The 19797-nt window shown below is 36.1% G+C and overlaps 1 protein-coding gene across 2 annotated transcripts in view; it reads left to right on the plus strand.

Moving 5' to 3' along the window:
* LOC126337033 (enhancer of mRNA-decapping protein 4) overlaps nucleotides 1-19562 on the plus strand; it is a 120110-nt gene extending 100548 nt beyond the window's left edge. For both annotated transcript variants that reach the window (XM_050001335.1, XM_050001334.1), the window contains exons 15-21: nucleotides 1879-2170; nucleotides 6651-6766; nucleotides 6847-7012; nucleotides 7126-7297; nucleotides 9657-9873; nucleotides 17629-17792; nucleotides 18891-19562. In XM_050001335.1, the coding sequence (XP_049857292.1) occupies nucleotides 1879-2170; nucleotides 6651-6766; nucleotides 6847-7012; nucleotides 7126-7297; nucleotides 9657-9873; nucleotides 17629-17792; nucleotides 18891-19074 (1311 nt within the window). In that variant the 3' untranslated portion in view covers nucleotides 19075-19562. The remainder of the gene's footprint in view (nucleotides 1-1878; nucleotides 2171-6650; nucleotides 6767-6846; nucleotides 7013-7125; nucleotides 7298-9656; nucleotides 9874-17628; nucleotides 17793-18890) is intronic.
* The last annotated feature ends 235 nt before the right edge of the window (nucleotides 19563-19797 follow it).

The raw sequence follows: 19797 nt of genomic DNA on the forward strand, positions 1-19797 counted from the left end.
TTGGTAGGTGCCACCACAACTAACTTCTGCCGTCAAATATATGTAGCGCTACACAGGACTGCTTTGCAGGCACAAATATAAATACTGGCTCCAAAACCACTACGTCAGTAAATAAATTTTTTTTAAAAAGGTGGAAGACGAGCTTTTTTTCTCCGCCCCGAGTTTCGACCACTACATTTTCATACATTATCCAACAAAGTAAATGCAAATTCCGTATTGTTCATCTTCAAATGTAGCAGCATTTCAGTGTACTACGAAAATCCGACTGGCAAGACTGTTTGGGATGTTCGTCAATATGGCCAACTCTACATTCTGAATTTTTCCCTACCTGTGAGAAAAGATGGTTGCTAATAGGAACTTTTATGAATTGTGAATCACATGCAGTATTCTCTTCGCCATAAGAATAATACGAATATAAACATTTTGCCATGTATTGCTTCGTGTTTGCTGCTATCTCATTTAAATCCTGTCTGCCTAATAAACTACGAAACTAGAGTGAGATAACAGCAAACGCGGAAGAGTATACGTATCATGTCATGTTTATATTCGTATTATTCTTATGCCTAATAGTGATACCGTCAGAAATGAAGCACGGCAATTGACTAGATTTTTAAATCTAAGATGACTCTAATTTATGTGCAGAATGTAATGTACTAAAGAGGCGTCTGCAAAGATTTCCAAATGGAGAAAATTTTTTCGCTTAACTCTCGTTCAGAACATCTATCATACGCAGTTTTGTGTGTGTGTGTGTGTGTGTGTGTGTGTGTGTGTGTGTGTGTGTGTGTGTGTGTGTGTGTGTAAGCGGCGGTAGCATGCACAAGAACAAGCCATGCTGTGAGGGGCGACAGGCTGTAAACACTCATTATCAGAATGCGGCAAAGAATGCATGACACAGTACAGTAATGCATTTTCAGCTTAGAGTGATGTAAACACCTATAGCAAAGAGAACGGCACTTATCAGATCAAAGAAAAATAAGCAATCAATCCAAACAAGACGAAGTACGTGAAAAAGGAATGGAACCCGTATAAATACGGACGGAGCTCCTGACGCATAGCAATGGGTACCTGGATACTGTAATGCTTCAATTGATATTCTTAGTTTCCATCTTAAATAATATGATCATATTGAAGTGGATATATTACAGGTTAGTTGGGTAATTGTAATATTATTTCATTACGCTTATAAAAGCGTATATTCTGGTGTTGGCAGCATTTAACCCTCGCAGTACTGGGGGCAGTACATTATGCTCGCCTTTCAAAGATATTGTAATCTAGTCAGTTACTTCATATATATTAAAATTCTGAAAAAAAAATTCTTTTTAATGAATTCTTGTACCAGATTCTGTATATTAAATTTTTCAGTTAAACTTAAATTTTTGGGTTAAGCTTAAGTAGCAGATTCACTTTCCCCAATGAATATGCCAATCAAAATTTCCAGGTCCAGGGTTTTATTTACACATCAGTATCAGTTTAAAAAGTATGTTGAGAGTAGAAGTCAACAACAATAAAAGAAATCTGCATTTTTGAAATTTTTCTGTGTTGGTCGTAAAGTCGGTGGTATATGTCATGGAAAATGCGTTGATATTGCTAAGAGTGTGCTAAAAGATGTTTTCAGGTTCTGAACCCTACTTACGCACTCTACCTCTTTAAAATATATATTGTTGTATATTTTTTTCCATGTGGGCATAAAGTACCCCCACCTCCCAACCTGGTAATTCACATTATGGAAACTGCCTTGGTTTTGGTAGGCTTAATGTTTCTTTTAAAATAAATAAATTTGTTTAAGTGTTTAGTACTCTAACAAACATATGAAATGAATGTGTAAGTCTTGCGTCGCCTTGGCCATAAGTATTTCTAGCTTAGCTCTGTTTTTTCCAGGAGCTGAAAAGTGAAATTCAAATTGTTCGGCAAGAAGCAATGCCTGAAAGGTTTGCGTCCCAATTGGAGCCGTATATGACAGCAGTAATTTCTTCACAAATTGAAAAAACCTTAAAAAATCATGATGACAAAATTGCACCATTGTTAGAGGAAATGTTAACTACTAGAGATGAACATGATAGGAAGAGACAAGATGCACTCATGTCTGCAATATCACAGACTGTCGGAAATCTAGTTTCTGCAAAGTTAGAAGATATTGTGTGCATTGAAATAAAAGAAAATATTTTGCCAGGTAAACAGTCAATTTCAGTCTAAAAGCTGATTAAGTAAGTGTCCTTTTTTGTCGTGTTGAAATGTCTATGGTTTAAAAAATACTGTGGTACACGTTTTACCCTTGCTCATCATGAGTTCCAAATTTAAGCTCTTCAGTGAGTGAAAAAAAATGGTAGAAATGGGTGGAGAACTAGCAGTCATTTGTCTCCAGATATGCTGAGTATATTGCGGCACTCCTTATGTTATCACATTTCGAAAAATAGTGAAAATCCTCTTTTACACTAATAAGGATACTTTAAAAATGGTGTAAATTTCAGGAAAATATTAATGATAACGTACTGTTTATAAAACATGAATAAGCTACTTTATTAATTGCTTATGTAAGTTGGACATTTCATGAAAACATTGGTAGTTCCTGTTTAATAAAAAATTCAAAATTGTGATTTGTTCCAGTTTTGTGTGTGTGTGCGTGGGGGGGGGGTTGTCTTTTCTGTTTAATCTGATTTTCTTGGAGTGCAGAAATACATTAGAAAATTCTGATACCTACATCTGCAGCAGAAACACAGGGCAATGCTGAAGTCACATACCTACTTACGGAATGTATGTTGGTTGTATATACGTCATTGTGCTTAGCAGGAAACAAGAAATGACGTGTAATGTTAACAGTTGTTTTGTGGTCTTCAGTCCTGAGACTGGTTTGATGCAGCTCTCCAGGCTACTCTATTCTGTGCAAGCCTCGTCATCTCCCAGTACCCACTGCAACCTACATCCTTCTGAATCTAATGTTAACAGATGAATCATAATCATAGTAGCATGGTGTTGACAACACAACTAATGGTTTTCACAGAATGTTAATGAAAGAAGAAATGATTTTCGCTGTGAAGACCATTTACCAAAGGGGTGTAAGTGCTGCTCTGAAAGAACATTTAGACTCAAATCCTCCAACATTTAAAAAGCTGTTTATAATTTAATTCACAAATTTTAAACAGAAGTTCCTGCTTTGGACACACCTCACATTTGGCTACCTATAACAGCACAAACTGACAATAATGAACTCCATATCTGTTTCGTTATTATGATTAACCTAAAGAAGTCTAAAACCCAATTAGTGACAGAGTTCCCAGATATGTCATGTTATTAAGTCCAAAGGAGATTAAATCAGCAGAACTTCAAAGTGCACATTTTACACTTGATACACGAGTTGCTGGAAGATGATGAGACGCACAGCTACAATTTTGTGAAATTATGTTCAGTCAGCATTCAGTTGAACAGAATTTCTTTCTTAGCATTTTGTGCTTTGATGAGGCCACATGTAACCCAACATAAGTGTTCACTTTGGTACATGGAAAACAATAATTTGGCTTTGGAGCAACCACTAAATGAACCTAGTGTAAATGTGTGCGTGGGCTGCAATATTGATATGTAATGTAATTGGGTTGTACTTTAACTGAAACCTCACTGAAGACAAATAGCTCTACTTCAAGTGGTTACATCAGGAATCATTATGCATATTGACAACTATGATAAACTCTGCTTCCATTGCTTGTAGGATGTACCTTTATAACGTTTTCAAAGGAAGGGTGCTTGGACATCGTGTTGTAACTGAATTCCCACCGCAATCCCCCGATGTTATCCCAATGGGTATTGTTAAAGATGAAATCTGTGGAAGAAAACAACACTCCTGACTGATCACATTGAGAATGTCTTCCACAATCCAGAGAAAAATGTTCAGCAGTGTATGCATTTGTGCCAGTGTGTTCAAAGTAGATTTCGGCAATGTATTAAGGGAGAAAGAAGACAGTTTTAATATAAAAAGAAGTGATGTATATTTCAATTTGCTGGTAATCTTATGAAATGATACGTTGCTACTCACCATATAGAGGAGATGTTGAGTTGCAAACAGGCTCAACAAAAGACTGCTAAACATATGAGCTTTTGGTCAAAAGGCTATCTTCTAAAGAAGACACATGGATGGACAGCTATAAATGCCTGGGCAATGCTGGGTTTCTCCATAAGCGATTGAGAAACCTTGGTCATTACTGTCAAACGAGCCACTTTCGTGTCACCAGTATCACACTCCTTGCATATTCATATTTTTGTCATTAGCTCATTTATGTGCTGCAAAATCCTCCATATCAGTCCTGAATTTAGTGCTGCCATTGTAGTATTATGTTCCAAGCTTTGTTCTGTCTTACTTTCAGACAAATCTCACACCTCTACAGAAATGTAACAACACTCCTTTAAATTCATCTGCTGCAGAATGACAAATGACTATTATTTTATCTTCTTCACAATATAATAATCCACATATAAATTGTTTTCTATAATGTTTCAATAACTCTTTGATCAATTGATTGGAGCAAGGATGTCACATTAGGAGGCAAAAATTTTACTGTAATCATTCCATTTTCTCTCTCTTAGCAGTTCAGCCAATGGATGGGTTGGCTCATTATCCAGTGAAAGTTGGAGATTTCCTTGTTTATCAACTTAGTTTAGAAATTTTTTACTCAGGGGTAAAAGTGTTGTCATAGCAGTCAGATAATATTTTAGTGTTCATCCATGCCCGTTTTGGTTTTTATAAATTAAAGGAGCTGTGTTATTTTTGAAGCATCTGGGGTTCTGGATTTTCTGATGAGGATGTCTGTACAAATAAATTTACATTGATACTTGTTCTTTACTATTGTTATATCTTGGAGTTGAACACACTCACCGAAAAGCTGAAGATTTTGACAGTAATGACTTCTAATTTCATCCGTATTCATTAATGCCATAAACAAAGTCCAAGTCAGTCAATTTCGTCCTATTCTTTTTTAAAACCATATTCAAAAGAATATGCTGCAGCTACATCTACTGACATTTTTTTCATTGTATTTCCATGAGGCTGTTTCTGTAAAAACCATCAATACAAAGCTGCTTCCAAAATGTCGATTTTTGGTTTCTTCATTACTTTTCGATTTTTTACTCCTGTCTTCAATTTGATGTTTGCGTGTGTGCTTCATATTTGAATTAGTATTCTTCTGATTATCGCTTACCATAGAAGTACCTACACCAGACTTATAATTAATGACCAGTTCCTCCTTTTTGTAATGCATTAGTAATGTTTATTTTATCTTTCAGTGATAACACCATTCTCTTGTGCTTTGACATTTTTAAGCACAGAACATTGACAATAGTCTTAACTCAAACAGTAATGAAACTCATAAGGCGCAGGCAAGTAGTGTCAGCGTGACATGTTCTTGCACTCATGGACAACAAAAATACTTGCTTGCAGTTGAGGATTTGGATAATCACATTCCGCATAACTGAGGTCCTGATAATCGAGTCTTCACTGTAACTTATGGAATTTTTTTTTTAATATTTTTTTTGTATATTTTACAAATTATTGGACCAAAACATGATAAGTCCAACACATTTTTCTTAAATTTAAAGAATACAAATGCAAGTTTATTTCAATTTTTAATATTGCTGTGGTAAGCCTGAAACATGACAACTTAATATTTTACAATTTGTGAAAAATTTCCTAGGTTATGACTAATTATTTTTTTGCTTCACCTGTTGAATTTTGTTTTCTGGACATATTACAATTTGAAATGATACTTGTCATACACTCCCCTATATTATTTTTCTGAGCTATTTTTATTGGAAGAAATCACTGTAGTTTCATCACCTGCTTGAAGGACTTCGGTAATATTGTGCTGACTGCAAAATATTGTACACTCTGTTTTTGAAACATTACCACTAACGAATACCCTAACCACTCTTGTGGTGAAAACCATGGTCATGAAATATTTTCTCCATTGCACTTAATAATAGCATTTAAATTTCTGCAATCCCAAAGTTGTGTTTCGTAGTGTTGTACTGAAACGTCATACCCCACTTGTCAGTCACTAGAAGACAGAATTGTTTTTCAAAAGTGTTTTAAAGAAATGTGAAAGAACAAAAAGAAATGATTAATGATTAAAAAAGGATGATAATGGTATTAGTAGCACTTCTTCAGCCCCTTGATCTGTGTGTCTTATCACTAAAGAGCGTTTGGAGCAATATGTCCAGAAACAGCTATAAAAAATTTCTTGGGGGTTGGCAAAATGTAGAACTTTTGGATTAAACAGTTAACTCCATTGCAATCAAACTATTTTTCCACATCCACATCTGTAAAAGAACACGTTAAAATACTGTACAGGTTGTGTCGGAAAGATCGTACTGTAACAGATTTTTTTTTACTGAACGATATGCTGACTATACTGCTACAACAAGAATGGAAATCTGTAAATATATCTGAATTACTAACTGCACATAAGTAGCGATAGCAAAATGTTTAAGGATTGTAGACCTATGGTCTAGTTAACAGCAACACACAGATTGATCACAGCAGCTATTGCAAACAAAAATCAAAACAAGAAAGCTGCCTTAGTGACTCAACAATGAAACAGTTACAGCTCTGTTCACATGTTTCTCCACATAGATGTCTTTTTACATGACTTTGTTTTTATCACTTACAGCAATACTTGAAGCAATTGATCCCATAAAAAATCAACTCCATACAGAAATGGCTCAGAAGCTGTCAGCTACGGACCATCTTTTAAAAGAAAACATATCTAAACTGGTTCAGAGCAAGGTAAAAAGAAATTCTCTGTGCAATATATTTTTGTTGTTACCATGCTCTGTGATACATTACTATAATTACTTTTTTTTCAGTCAGTTATGGAGGTTCTCAGCAGTACTCTTGTGGGAGCATTGCAGCCTGTGGTAAGAAACACTTACAAGGAAATGTTTGGAAGCACTGCATTGCCAGCATTTGAAAAAGCTTGTCAAAATATGTTTCAACAGCTCAATGAGGTTTTCACAAAGGGTTTGAAAGAACGTAAGTATTTATTTCATGTTTGTAATTTACATTTTACTTTTATGGTAGTTGTGTTACACTACATTTCATACATTTTTTACATTTCATGTGACTGTGGCAACAAATGTTTTCAGATGTTCAGAGCTTTGAAAGCCACTTTGATAAACAACGTAGACAGCAGGAGAAAGGCAGAGATGTTTTGTCTCAGATGCAAGTCACTTTGGAGACCTTGCGTACAAATACTGAAAACATCCCAGTTGTTATACAGCAAGAAGTGCAATCACAAATTCAAAAGGAGCTTTCTAGGTAATAGTCTTTAGTTGACTGAGAGAAAAAAAGTGGCATTTGTCTATCTAAAGTGTTCATATGTATTTCATTGTATTTTCATGAGGTTGTTTTTTCTCATGTCACTGTTTTGTCAGTTTATTTTACAATTGTGCAGGGAATTTATTGAAATGTGTAAGCAATAAGCCGGAGAAGTTTGTGTACAATTGTAGGCTTCTGAACATATTCACTTGTTACGGCTGTCACAAAGCAAGCCTTTCTCTGTGAGTTGCTTAAGGCAGACAAGATTAGTAACAACATATGTACTTACTGAATGACCAGCACTTAACCTCCAGGAGGTGAAATAGTACTGCTGATACACAGAAATAAAAGGAGACACACTCTCTTAGCTTTCAGAAGTATCCTCCCTGTATGAAGGGGGGGGGGGGGGGGATAGGTTGGGAAAGGTTCAAAAGGAAGGGCAGGTCACTCAGACTGCAGGATGAAAGCAACACACTTTTTGTCTTTCATATGTTCTACTTACTACACTAGAGCAGCTTTTCAGTAGCTTACTCTTTATCGATGGCTCAATGACTAAATGTCGGACTACAAAACCAAAGGTTCGAGATTCAGTCCTCAGCCAGTTTTATGGTATGTTTCTTCTGCAACTTGTTGCATCTTCCACCAATGGCAAGAATTTTTCATGTGCAAAATGTCACATTAACACCATTGTTCACACTCCATGTTAAACTGGTGGATCCTCTATAACTGGCTAGGTTTGTCACACTGCAAGTACATAGCACCTACAGTAGGACCACACACTGTGGTCTTCAAACCACCTTTAGAGTTGACACTTGCTTTACCTTGCATTATATATTTTTAGGTGGACATGAAAGTGTATTTTAAATGAAATCGTGGTTCTCCAGAGTTATGGCTGTTGGCAGCTGTAATTTTGTCACAAGCAATGAGAACTTAATGCTTCAAGACATCCTTTGTCTCACCAAAAGATGACCTACTTTCTATCTGCATAGTGGTACCCATGAAGAGATTTGTATAGATATTTGCATTATCCTGTTTATCATCAGTTTCATTATTAAGACCAAGGACAATATCCTACTCCCTGGTGTAAATACACCAGTCTTGCTGCTCCTTATGTTCCACATAAATTTGATTTTCTTGCCTAAATTACAATTTTTGACAAGCAAGTAAATATTTTCCTGGATTTTCAGTTACTTTATATATAATTTGATACTAGTTTGTTATAGAATCCTACCTTTGTTTGTAGGAACCAATTGAATTTTTGATTGATATGTAACGCCTTCCTCCTCCTACATAGTATTTTTATCTCAAACAATGGAAACCTCAGGTAGGAATATCAACAATGTAGGAAAAGACAGATTGCTACTTACTATCAAAAAGACACATCAAGGTGTGTGTGTGTGTGTGTGTGTGTGTGTGTGTGTGTGTGTGTGTGTCTGAAAACTATATGTGAGTGTCTTTTAATTGTGCAGACCTGTCTGCAACTTGATATGTCTTCTTTACGGTAAGTAGCAATCTCTCTTTTCCTACACTTTTAATATTTTTATCGCTACAGAGTAATCTATGACTTCTTAAACTGATGTTTGAAGTGCACTCTACATAGTTTGTGGCTAAACATTTTTATAAACTGATGCAATTTTCATTACCAGTTGTTTAATTAGAGTTCATAACAGTTCTAAACAGACTGGCTCTATCTCCAGTAAGGCCCTGTTGTGAGCCTTTGAACTGGACTTAGTTGTGATGTAATTGTTCACCAGCAGTGTTACATTGTGTTCTGGCACACAATGTGGGTGGCAGCACACGTTTTTCTCCTCACACATTTCAAAATGACTGTAACAATCATCTCTCTCTCTCTCTCTCTCTCTCTCTCTCTCTCTCTCTCTCTCTCTCTCTCTCTCTCTCTCTCTCTCACACACACACACACAAGGAATAAATATATTTTATCTTAGCTAGCATTTGCACTTTTAATTGTAAAACTTATTATGTAGTACTTTCTGTGTCAACCTCAAAATTGTATAAATCATAGTTAGACACAACATATAGTGTATTTGTATGGAGTCCTTTGTCTGTGAGATCAACTGTTACCCAGTAGTCTTGGAAGGTCCTAATTACTTCAATTAAACTGCTAAGTCTGCACAGTACATATAACTCAGTTGCTCACTGCCTAGCAGCTGATCAGTGAGCCAGATCATCATCTCCAATTTAAAACTGATTATTTATGTGTATGAAAATGTTAGCCGTAAAATGAAGTGCCAATTTCAATTCAATTTAAGCAATATATTTTGTCTCGGATTACACATTTCCCTTAGCAATAATAAACCAATTATGATCAATGCATCTTTGTTAATTAAATCTCTCTCAGTTTCCAGGATAACCTGACAAAGGCTGTTAGCATAGTTGTGAAAGAAAACATAACAAAAGAATTTCATGCCCAGCAGTCTGTTATTGAGGACAGAGTATTAAATGCTGTTCGTTCAAGAGCTGTTACTCCTGCTCCACACTTACTAGATAGTCAGGTGCAGAAGGCTCAGCTGATGCAATTAATTGCTCAAGGACAAATAAATCCTGCCTTCCAACAGGTATCTATCACAAACATGTTAACAGTTGTATCAAGCTAAATTAGAATGTGATCACAAAAGAACTCCATGTGTGTCATCTGTTTTGTAAGTCCTGAAATGCAGAGGATAGTTTGAAGTTGCCAAAAACTAAACTAAACATAAGAAAAAGTAGTGTTACATTGAATCAGTGACGCATAGAAAAGTAAAAAGTAATAAGTACTATGGTCCTTCTGACATTATAAACTTTTATTTTATCGATTTACACATCAATTTCCATAGGACCAAATTGAGGAGCAAAAATCCAAGGTCATGGAATATGACAGTATATGAAAATACAACATAAAAGTAATTCGCGAACTTAAACCAATTATTGTCTGAACTGCCCATTTCTGAGCCAATTAGAATGAGAAGAGTTACCCCAAAATATAATGCCACATGATGTAAGCGAATTAAAATCAGCAAAGTAAACTAATTATCGTGTCAAATTATGACTTTCTTCGGATACCATTTGAATAGTGAAAATGACAGAATTAAGTCTTTGAACAAGATCCTGAATGTGGGCTTTCCACGACAGTTTACTATCTATCTGAACACCTAGAAATTTGAACTGCTCAGTTTCACTAATCAAATACAATTTCTGTGAAATTGAGATGTTGACTTTTATTAAATTATGTGTTAGAAACTTAAAAACTGAGTCTTACTGTGATTTAGTGTTAGTATATTTTCTACAAGTGATGAACTTATGTCATGAACTGCACTGTTTAAGACTGAGCCAATATTGCACACAACATCTTTTACTATCAAGCTAGTGTCTTCAGTAAACAAAAATATTTTAGAGTTGCCTGTAATACTAGAGGACATGTCATTCATATAAACAATGGACATGAGTGGCCTTAACACTGATCCCTGGGGCACCCGTCACTTGACCATACCCCACTCACACCCCACATCACAGCCATTCTAAGTCCTGCGAATAATCACCTTTTGCTGTCTGTTTTCAAAGTAAGAGGGGAACCAGTTGTGAGCTACTCCCTGTATTCCGTAATGGTCCAACTCCTGGAGCAATATTTTGTGATCAACACAATCAAACACCTAAGTTAAATAAAAAAATATGCCTAGCATTCGAAACCTTTTGTTTAACCCAGCCAGTACATCATAGAGAAAAAAGAATAAATGTCTTCTAAAGTGAAACTGTATATTGATAGCAAATTATGTGATATGAAATTATCAATTCTCCTTACATACACAGCCTTTACAATAACTTTACCAAACACTGATGGCATAGAAATAATTCTTAAATTGTCTACATTATCCCTATCTCCCTTTTTATAAAGCATCTTTACTACTGTGTACTTTAATCGTTCAGGAAACTGTCCATTCCTAAAGGAAAAACTACAAATATGGCTAAGTACAGGGCTAACATGTGCAGCACAATACTTTAATATTTTGCTAGGTGCTCTTTAATATCCATGATTTATTTATTGACTCAATCTCCTCCTTGTACTGAGAACTCCTTTCAGTCAACAGATTACAGAAATTGCAGTTGTGCCTAAATTAGCTTTTATTTAGTACAAGTGGTACAACAGGAAAAAAAAATCACCAAGAACAGAAGAAGCAGAAAAATAAAACAAATAAAGATGAAAGCAATCTATAGGACTTTTCAGGTAATGAACACAGCAAGATTCAGAGATGTAAACGATACAAAATGCTTCAAATTTTGATACACTTGACTTACACTTAGATGCATCCTTTTCTCACTATGATCCAGTCCTACTCTAATACGTGCCCAGCAGAGTTCGTTTTTACATTTTGGGTATCAATGGTCATGTGAGACATTTCTTATAATATACTACCACAGTAAACTTTACCGTCTGGTAAGGTCATCCGAAGACCAGTATCAGTTGCAAAGCGATTTAGAAGAGATTGCTGTATGGTGTGGCAGGTGGCAGTTGACGCTAAATAACGAAAAGTGTGAGGTGATCCACATGAGTTCCAAAAGAAATCCGTTGGAATTCGATTACTCGATAAATAGTAAAATTCTCAAGGCTGTCAATTCAACTAAGTACCTGGGTGTTAAAATTACGAACAACTTCAGTTGGAAAGACCATACAGATAATATTGTGGGGAAGGCGAGCCAAAGGTTGCATTTCATTGGCAGGACACTTAGAAGATGCAACAAGTCCACTAAAGAGCAAATTCATATTCTTGAGGAAAAAAAACCTTGTTTCACAAAGCTCCTAGCAACCAGCGCACGTTGGTCTATCGATTACACATAATTTTGACACCCATCCCTGTTGGTTTTTGAACTCACTCTGTAAATTGATTTCTGAATGAATTATGAGTTAATTTTTTAATGCGTGCATAGTGTACGTGATGTCTGTCAGGGGAATCCTCATCGCAATTAGAAGTAAACTTTCCTGCAGGCAAAAGGGGATCGGGTTATACAAGCTGATCGGAGTAAAGCTGAACCGCTGTCTGATTATGTGGTTGACTGTATTTGCAAATGGTCAGCGTTGTCATCCATTGTTTCATACTACCAGAATGGAAATAAACGACTGACAGGAATAAAGGGCAAGATAGATTACTTATTATCTTCTCAGTGTATCCAAGAAAATTAAATTTTGTCAGAAAAGTTTTGGCCAGACCGCTACACTAGTAAGGTCCAGTTGTACAGTCCCCATCTAGCAGCCGCTTAACTTCTATTCTGGAAGTAGTGCGGATAGTGGTTTTTACGAACATAACACCTAACCTGAGAATAATCAGGGATAACTAAACCAGTGATTCTGGCAGGGTTAGTGAAGTTAAGTGGTGAATAAATTGTGACAAAGGCAGGAATAGTTCCAGAATTAGTCATGACAAGATTGTGTGTTAGAACGAAGAAGAAGAAGAAGAAGAAGAAACGGGGACATCACACCAATTAGGGAAGAACAAGACGATTCCAAATTTATATAAAAATCTTGTACTACTACTTTTTGATCTCATGCTCGAGAAACTGGAGCGTATGAATGAAATTTGAAACTATTTCCTAACATTAAGCTATTTGCTTGTAGTAGGCCTAATAGGCATTGTATTTTGCTCTTGGTGAATTATATTCTGTCGTGTTATAAAAATGACCATAAGTGCCAAAACAGTCTCGTTTGTTTGGTGTGTGTTAAAATTTCTGCAGTGTTAGAAAGGCCTATTTTGTTTTATCTAGCAGACAGTGACAAAATGATGTAATCAGACCGAGAAACGACACCAGTCTTTGGTACTATTTGTATTAACACCTTACACAGTATTAGACAACGATATTTCGATTTTTCATGTAGCAAAATGTTTGACGAACTTTGATGAGGTAATAGATTCTTTCGCAAAATGGAAAGCACGCCATGTAAAGCTGTAGCAAGATTAGAGAGAAAACAATGCTACGAGCTAAGGATTGAAGGAATGTGTACTGTCTTGCTTGTCTGGTGTCTTTACTGGTTTTATGTATCCTATATTTAACTTTGTCACCCAAAACAGAAAGGCAATAAAGAGTGCAAATTTTCTGAAGAGTTCCTGTTCTTCTGGTTACAAATAATCCCATCCAGTATTAATTGCGAGTTGTTGTTGTTGTTGTTGGTGGTGGTGGTGTTTTTTTTTTTTTTACAGGAGAGGCACCACAGGACATTTTAATTTCCCCTGTTCTGAATATAGTTTGATGGCACCCAGTACAAATTATACACGTTTAAATTCCACGGAGCAAAATATAGTGACGTGCGATAGAAGAATGCTGTATGAAGAGGGGTGGCACTCCACTCTTGCACACTTACAACCAAATAACATGTCTTACATTTCCTCGAACATATATGTTTTATGTATCAGACATCTTCAGAAAGATGTGCGCTACAAAATGAGCACATTTAAATTTTTGACGTCATATTTCAAACGCTTGTGGGGGGGGCGGGGGGGGGGGGGGGGGAGTTGGGGGGTTACTATCTTAGTATTGCTCCGGTTCGGAAATATCGTAGATCTGACGCAGAGAGCAGTCAGAGTTATATTGGGCAAGTGTGTAGTCTCCACGAGACCCGTGTTTACATTTGATGATTCTGCTGTTTCCTCTTCGTTTACTGCTCTCAGGTCAAATGAAAACAAAATGGATTTCTGTGGCCAGGAGCTATCAAGTGAATTAAAATGCATTCACGTAATCACAGAAGGCTAATACACGTTATTAGTTTCAGATTTTATTTTATTTCCACTTTTCTGGCAGTCGTACATTAATCACCTTTTAGAACAATGAAGTTAGTTTTGTCTGTTTGCTACAGAAATTTGACTTTTATTAACTTTTTATGCTGAGGCACTCAATGTATTTGAAATGAAATGTTTGGTTTCTTACTATTGGCAAATTTCAACTGTTCACTGCATTTCAGGTGCACATTTTCATCTTCTGGCACATATGGCATTATGTCATAATAAAGAATCAAAAATGTATTAATACAGTACTGGTACTCAAAGAAAATTTACATCCCAAAACCCACACTGAAAAGCTTAATATCCGGTCGAGGCCTACTTCATTGGGAATCTAGATATACGAATGTGCTCTTTAAGTATGCTCTTTAAATGTCCCATTTTAGTATGGTTCACGAAATTCCGATGCTCTTGGAGTACCCTCTGACGTCTCTTTTCTTTTATGGCGTAATGTAAGATCTTTTAATGTTTTACGCGTACGAACATACAGGCTTCCTGCGTCGTAGCAAGTGCCAAAGCGCGGTGGCACCAGTTATCTGGCGCTCTCTGACGACTACTTAAATGAACCTATTTCTAACAGGTCGCTGGAAAATATTGTGAATGGTGGTTTGAAAAGTGTTACTTTCAAAGTAAATTTCCTTTTTCGCAAATTGTACTGTGTGTGAGAATGTACGATGAATTTCTTGAATCACAGAGCGTTTGATGAAGCGCCATTTAGAAGTATTTCCAGCCCAGAAGATCAGACATTCATGTCGTCATTATGAGCAAATTGATGTAGTGCTACGGAAGCTCTCTTCTGCGGTAGCTAATTTATTTGTGGAAAACTCTGAGGACAAGTCACTGGACTCGTCTAAATTTTTACTGGTACGTTTGTTTGATATACCTTTTAGTGTAACACGCGCAAAAAATATCAACATTATATGTGAAAGCTTTGCTTTTCTTGTAGTAACACTATGTATATTAATGTAAAACATTAACTTTTCCTGTTCGTGTATGCGCGCTACCTAACAATGATGTTGCTATTAGCTGACTACATCGCGTGTCCTGCGGTCTGAATATCCGCTGTCATGGGCTGGCTGGATCACGTGACATGAGCTATGTGTTGCTTACAATAGCACATCGCAATCTCGATTACATGGTTCGGAAAGTAACGTGGTGCTTGGTGGAATTCGAGTTTATACTTTCGTAATCCAAAAATATACAGCGTACATGTTGCTGCACAACAAAAATCTTTCCATAAAGGGTTTTCTTCCCTGAGTCGTTTTCTAAAGTGCATGGAAATTCTACGCTTTGTATAAAAACATAACCATTCAAAGGATTGATATTTTTTACGGTTCTGAGGGAAAATATACTGTCGCATAATAACACGAAAAGTGTTTTTTCATCCGGGAGAAAGTGAATTTTTAACCGGGAAATCCGGGAATTTTTTTTCCTTGTCCACGTATACACCCTGTATGTGATTGAATGCCAGTGACTGTGTAATAAAAACTACTTTTTGTCATAGCCATATCAGTCACAAACTAAACATTGGTTTATGCTAAATGCATTTCATTTGCTATGCAGACATATTGCCACTGCCTCTATAACACAATAGTTGCTGTAGCTACCTTTGTTACTGAAGGATCTGGGTTTGGGTGCCAATCCTCTCCTTAGATATTTTTCCTCAGGACAGAGGTATGGAATGGGGTCAACTCAGCAGAGTAAGGCTGATCACATGTCCCATGGGACACTAGAGCACTCCTTATACTACTTTGTAGGCAGCATTCAGTACAGGTCTAAGGCCTAGTTTGTGAGTGGTGTTTACGTAAACATGTTACCACCTGTGTTGAGCCTGACCATTAAGATGATTTTATAAAGTATATATTACACCACTGATTAATCTCACTCTGTCATTGTTGTAACTATGTGCCATTCTTTAACTCCTTCAGTTGTCCTTTTATTGTTAGTTTGGTTACAACACTAGTGACTGGGTTTTGGGAATGTTTCACTTTGACTAACAAGGGGTGGCTATAATGTTTGGATCGTAGATTTACTTCAAACTAAACACTCTTTTAGTAGCCTAATAGGATAACATAACATGCAAGGAGTAAGGCGTACTACTTAGGCACTTATAGGAAAATTTTATGCATCAAATATGTACCTATACATAACAATTGTGAGTACAAGATGGCGGTGGTTGAGTGGTTAGCATTTGAGTTCTGTAATCCGTGGATTGCTGGTTCGAGTCCTGCTTATCTTTTCTCTTCCTCCTCCTCCTCCCCCCCCCCTTCTTCCCTCCCTCCCTCCAACAATGGTCATCTTATTCACATATATGACATTAGAATGAAACACAGGTATTTGCTTGAACTTTTATTCAATTTCCAAAGGTATTTGGCTGTTTACTAATTTTAATTATTATAACAAATATTCTGTTTACAATAATCAACAAGTAAATAACCAGATGCATAAAGTTCTCCTGAAAACTTATAACTGTTGTGGTTTTCAAAATCTCTTATACCTGCAATTGGGTAAGGTATCCAGAACGGCATTGCACCTGGACCTGCAGACATACAGACCCTCCCATTCTTCAACTTTCGTAGTGGTGACACCTTGCTAACATAGCAAGAACAAATAGTATAAGTGTGATTTTTGTAAAAATCACCAAATTTACATTGTTACTTCAAAAATGGAGGTGACTCCTGGTTTTTCGACTACTGAGGATGGTGAAAGTCATGAAGATTCAGCATATAACCTAGTGCAGTGGCAAATGTCAGTTAAAAGATGCATTTGTGCACTGTGATAGTCTTCTTCAAAAAGCAGACTTTATTGACAGAATTATCGCTGAAGATTTCTGCAGATGCAGTGGCTATTGGCAGAAACTTTTTATCAGCCTATCGTCAAAATATTAGGGCAAAAGATATTTATTACTAATGAGCACCCTATTGATTCCAACAAATTAGGTGAAAGTCTGTTCCATGGAGTTGAAGATTTTTCTGACAAGGATAATGAGCAGACTGAAAAGAAGGCAAAAGCTGGACACATTCTGTTGGAGACAAAAATACTAGTAATGAGACTGGCAAAAGACCATGCCATGTGGTATCTGCAAAGTTCGTGCAAATAATGGTCCTTTATTATTATTATTATTATTATTATTATTATTATTATTATTCCTTTCAAATGTTGTTATGTGTGAAATAACATGATCAGTGTTTGGGGAAAAAAAGGTGTTAAAGAAAAACAGAGCAGGCCTGGATCCAGCAATGCTCCGATTTTGGGGCTTGAAAGATATCCACTGACAGCTTTTGCTCAGAGTCAAAACACGATGGTATATAGTCAATGTGTAAAGCTTCTCTTGCAAGTACATCTTACTACTTGCACATTATGTTGTCCTAATGGATTACTTAAAATGTACAAAGCGTGAAGTAAATCTGTCATCCGAATGTCGTCGCCTCCATTTGTAAGACATACATTTTATGTATAGCTTAACTACTGAGAATGTATTTAATAAAAGTGAATTTGTGTTTACATACACAATTAAGTGGGAATTACCTTGTAATTATTGTTATGTTTACGTGGTTCTTTTCTTTTCAGGCTCTTTCGGCATCTGATTTGAGTCTAGTAGTTTTTGTTTGTGAACGTGTCAATCCCCAACAAATCTTTAGTCAGACACCATGTCCTCTACAGCAACATGTTTTGTTGTCTCTTATACAGCAGCTTTCAGCTGATATGGAAAATGACACAGAGATCAAACACAAGTAAGTTTACAACTGTAATTAAATATTATTAATTGCAATAATATTGTTCTTACTACTTTAGTCACTATTTCATATTCAAGTAGTGTTCATTAAATCAAATGTTGCAGTCTTTCAAAAAATGTGTTGGAGCAATGAGTAAGGATAACCACTCACTATATAGCGGAGGTGTTGAATGGAATTCGCACCGAGGTGCCAAAAGTTGTGGGGTACCTCCTAATATTGTCAGACCTCATTTTACCTGGCATAGTGCAGCAGCTCAACATGGCATTGATTCAACAAGGCGTCGGAAGTCCCCTCCAGGAATATTGAGTCGTATTGCCTTTAGATCCTCAATTGCGAAAGTGTTGCTATGCAGGGTTTTCTGAAATACTTTAATCGTATTATCCGGTACAATATTTCTGCTTTCTTTATGCACACACAGAGCAACTGAGTTCGTGGTTGCTAAGGAAGTTTAAGTTCTTCTGCCCTTCATGTTCCCTTCTTTTGTAAATTCTAATGAACAGTGCTGCCCTTTGTGTTAGACCAGTTGTAATCAACCTGGTCCCCACCATCTACTAGTGCGCTTTCTATTATTATTATTATTATTATTATTATTATTATTATTATTTGCTTAACTTGCTGCAACTCTACTTTATAAGTTTTATAAAGTAAAGTTACAGCCCTACTTTATGAATCAACGTTACTGTGGAACCGATGGGCAATTAGTAGCAAAACATCCTAACAGAGATACAAAAGGGAAGTAGTTAAAACAGGTTGACTACCCCTGTGTTTGACTGTAAATACATACTTGCATGTCAGCAACATCATCACAGCCTCATAAAGAAATAATTATCAAACACTCATCACTGACATGCCTTAAGTGGAAACATTGCACTTCATTCACACAGCCGCAGGTGGCAGGCCTGCCCAGTGATGTCAGATAATATACAGCTCATATATTGTGCTTTGCACCAGGGTTCAACTGAAATGCTGAGCTAATGAGGCTTTAAGTGTTTCACACTATGAGACTTGAAATTATTTTATGAACTGACATAAGATATCTTTGTTAATAACCAATATTAAGGTTAACAGACTTAAAAAGGGTTACTGTATTTTCAGGTACTTGGAAGAAGCTGTCATGAACTTGGAGACAAATAATGCCTTAACCAGAGAACACTTGCCAACAGTGATTACTGCCCTTCAACGACAGCTTTCAGCGTATATTACGAAGAACCCAAACAACAAAATTACTCGCAGTATGAAAATGCTCCTTATGGCAACAAGGGCTTTACTGAATCAGTGACATAAAATATCAACCAGAACTTGAATTTTTTATATTTTTTATCAATTAAATGTCTGTAAAAGTATTACACTGTAATTTTGATAGGCTGTGGGCATGACTGATATTCATGTGTAGTGATTTTGTGTGTGTGTGTGTGTGTGTGTGTGTGTGTGTGTGTGTGTGTGAAGGTCGCAGTATGATTCTTGGTGTATATTTATTTGTAAATACGATTCTTGTGAGAGACTTTGACAACGACAAAGTGCTGTTGTAGTATATTATTACATATTGAATTCAGATCTGTTAAGACTGACTTGCATAAGTTTTATGTAAATTGATGCAAATGTATTTTTAGTAGTGTTTACAGATCAGAGCAATAACTTTCAGTAACTAAAAAGTTAAAGTTGTTGTTTTTATTATTTTAGGTATGTTTATGCCTATAATAATTAATACTATGATATGCCCTCAATGCTGCAGCTGGTCACAGTAAAAAAAAAAAAACAACAAAAAAACAAATATAGATGTTTTATAAGAATTGTAAAGTTATTTTTAAATATACATTATTTAAAAAATATGAAAAATCACCTTTTATTCTTCAATAGTTACCAGAGAAAATATTTTAGATGCCAACAATGCCCATTTAAAATAGTACAACAGACATTCTACAAAGAGCCATTGCTGAAACAGTCATTAGTTCACTGTCAGTTTTATTGCCCCATGAAGCTATAATAAATAAGACTTACCATT

This window comes from Schistocerca gregaria, chromosome 2 (genome assembly GCF_023897955.1).
Source record: "Schistocerca gregaria isolate iqSchGreg1 chromosome 2, iqSchGreg1.2, whole genome shotgun sequence".
Classification (NCBI taxonomy): Eukaryota; Metazoa; Arthropoda; class Insecta; order Orthoptera; family Acrididae; genus Schistocerca; species Schistocerca gregaria.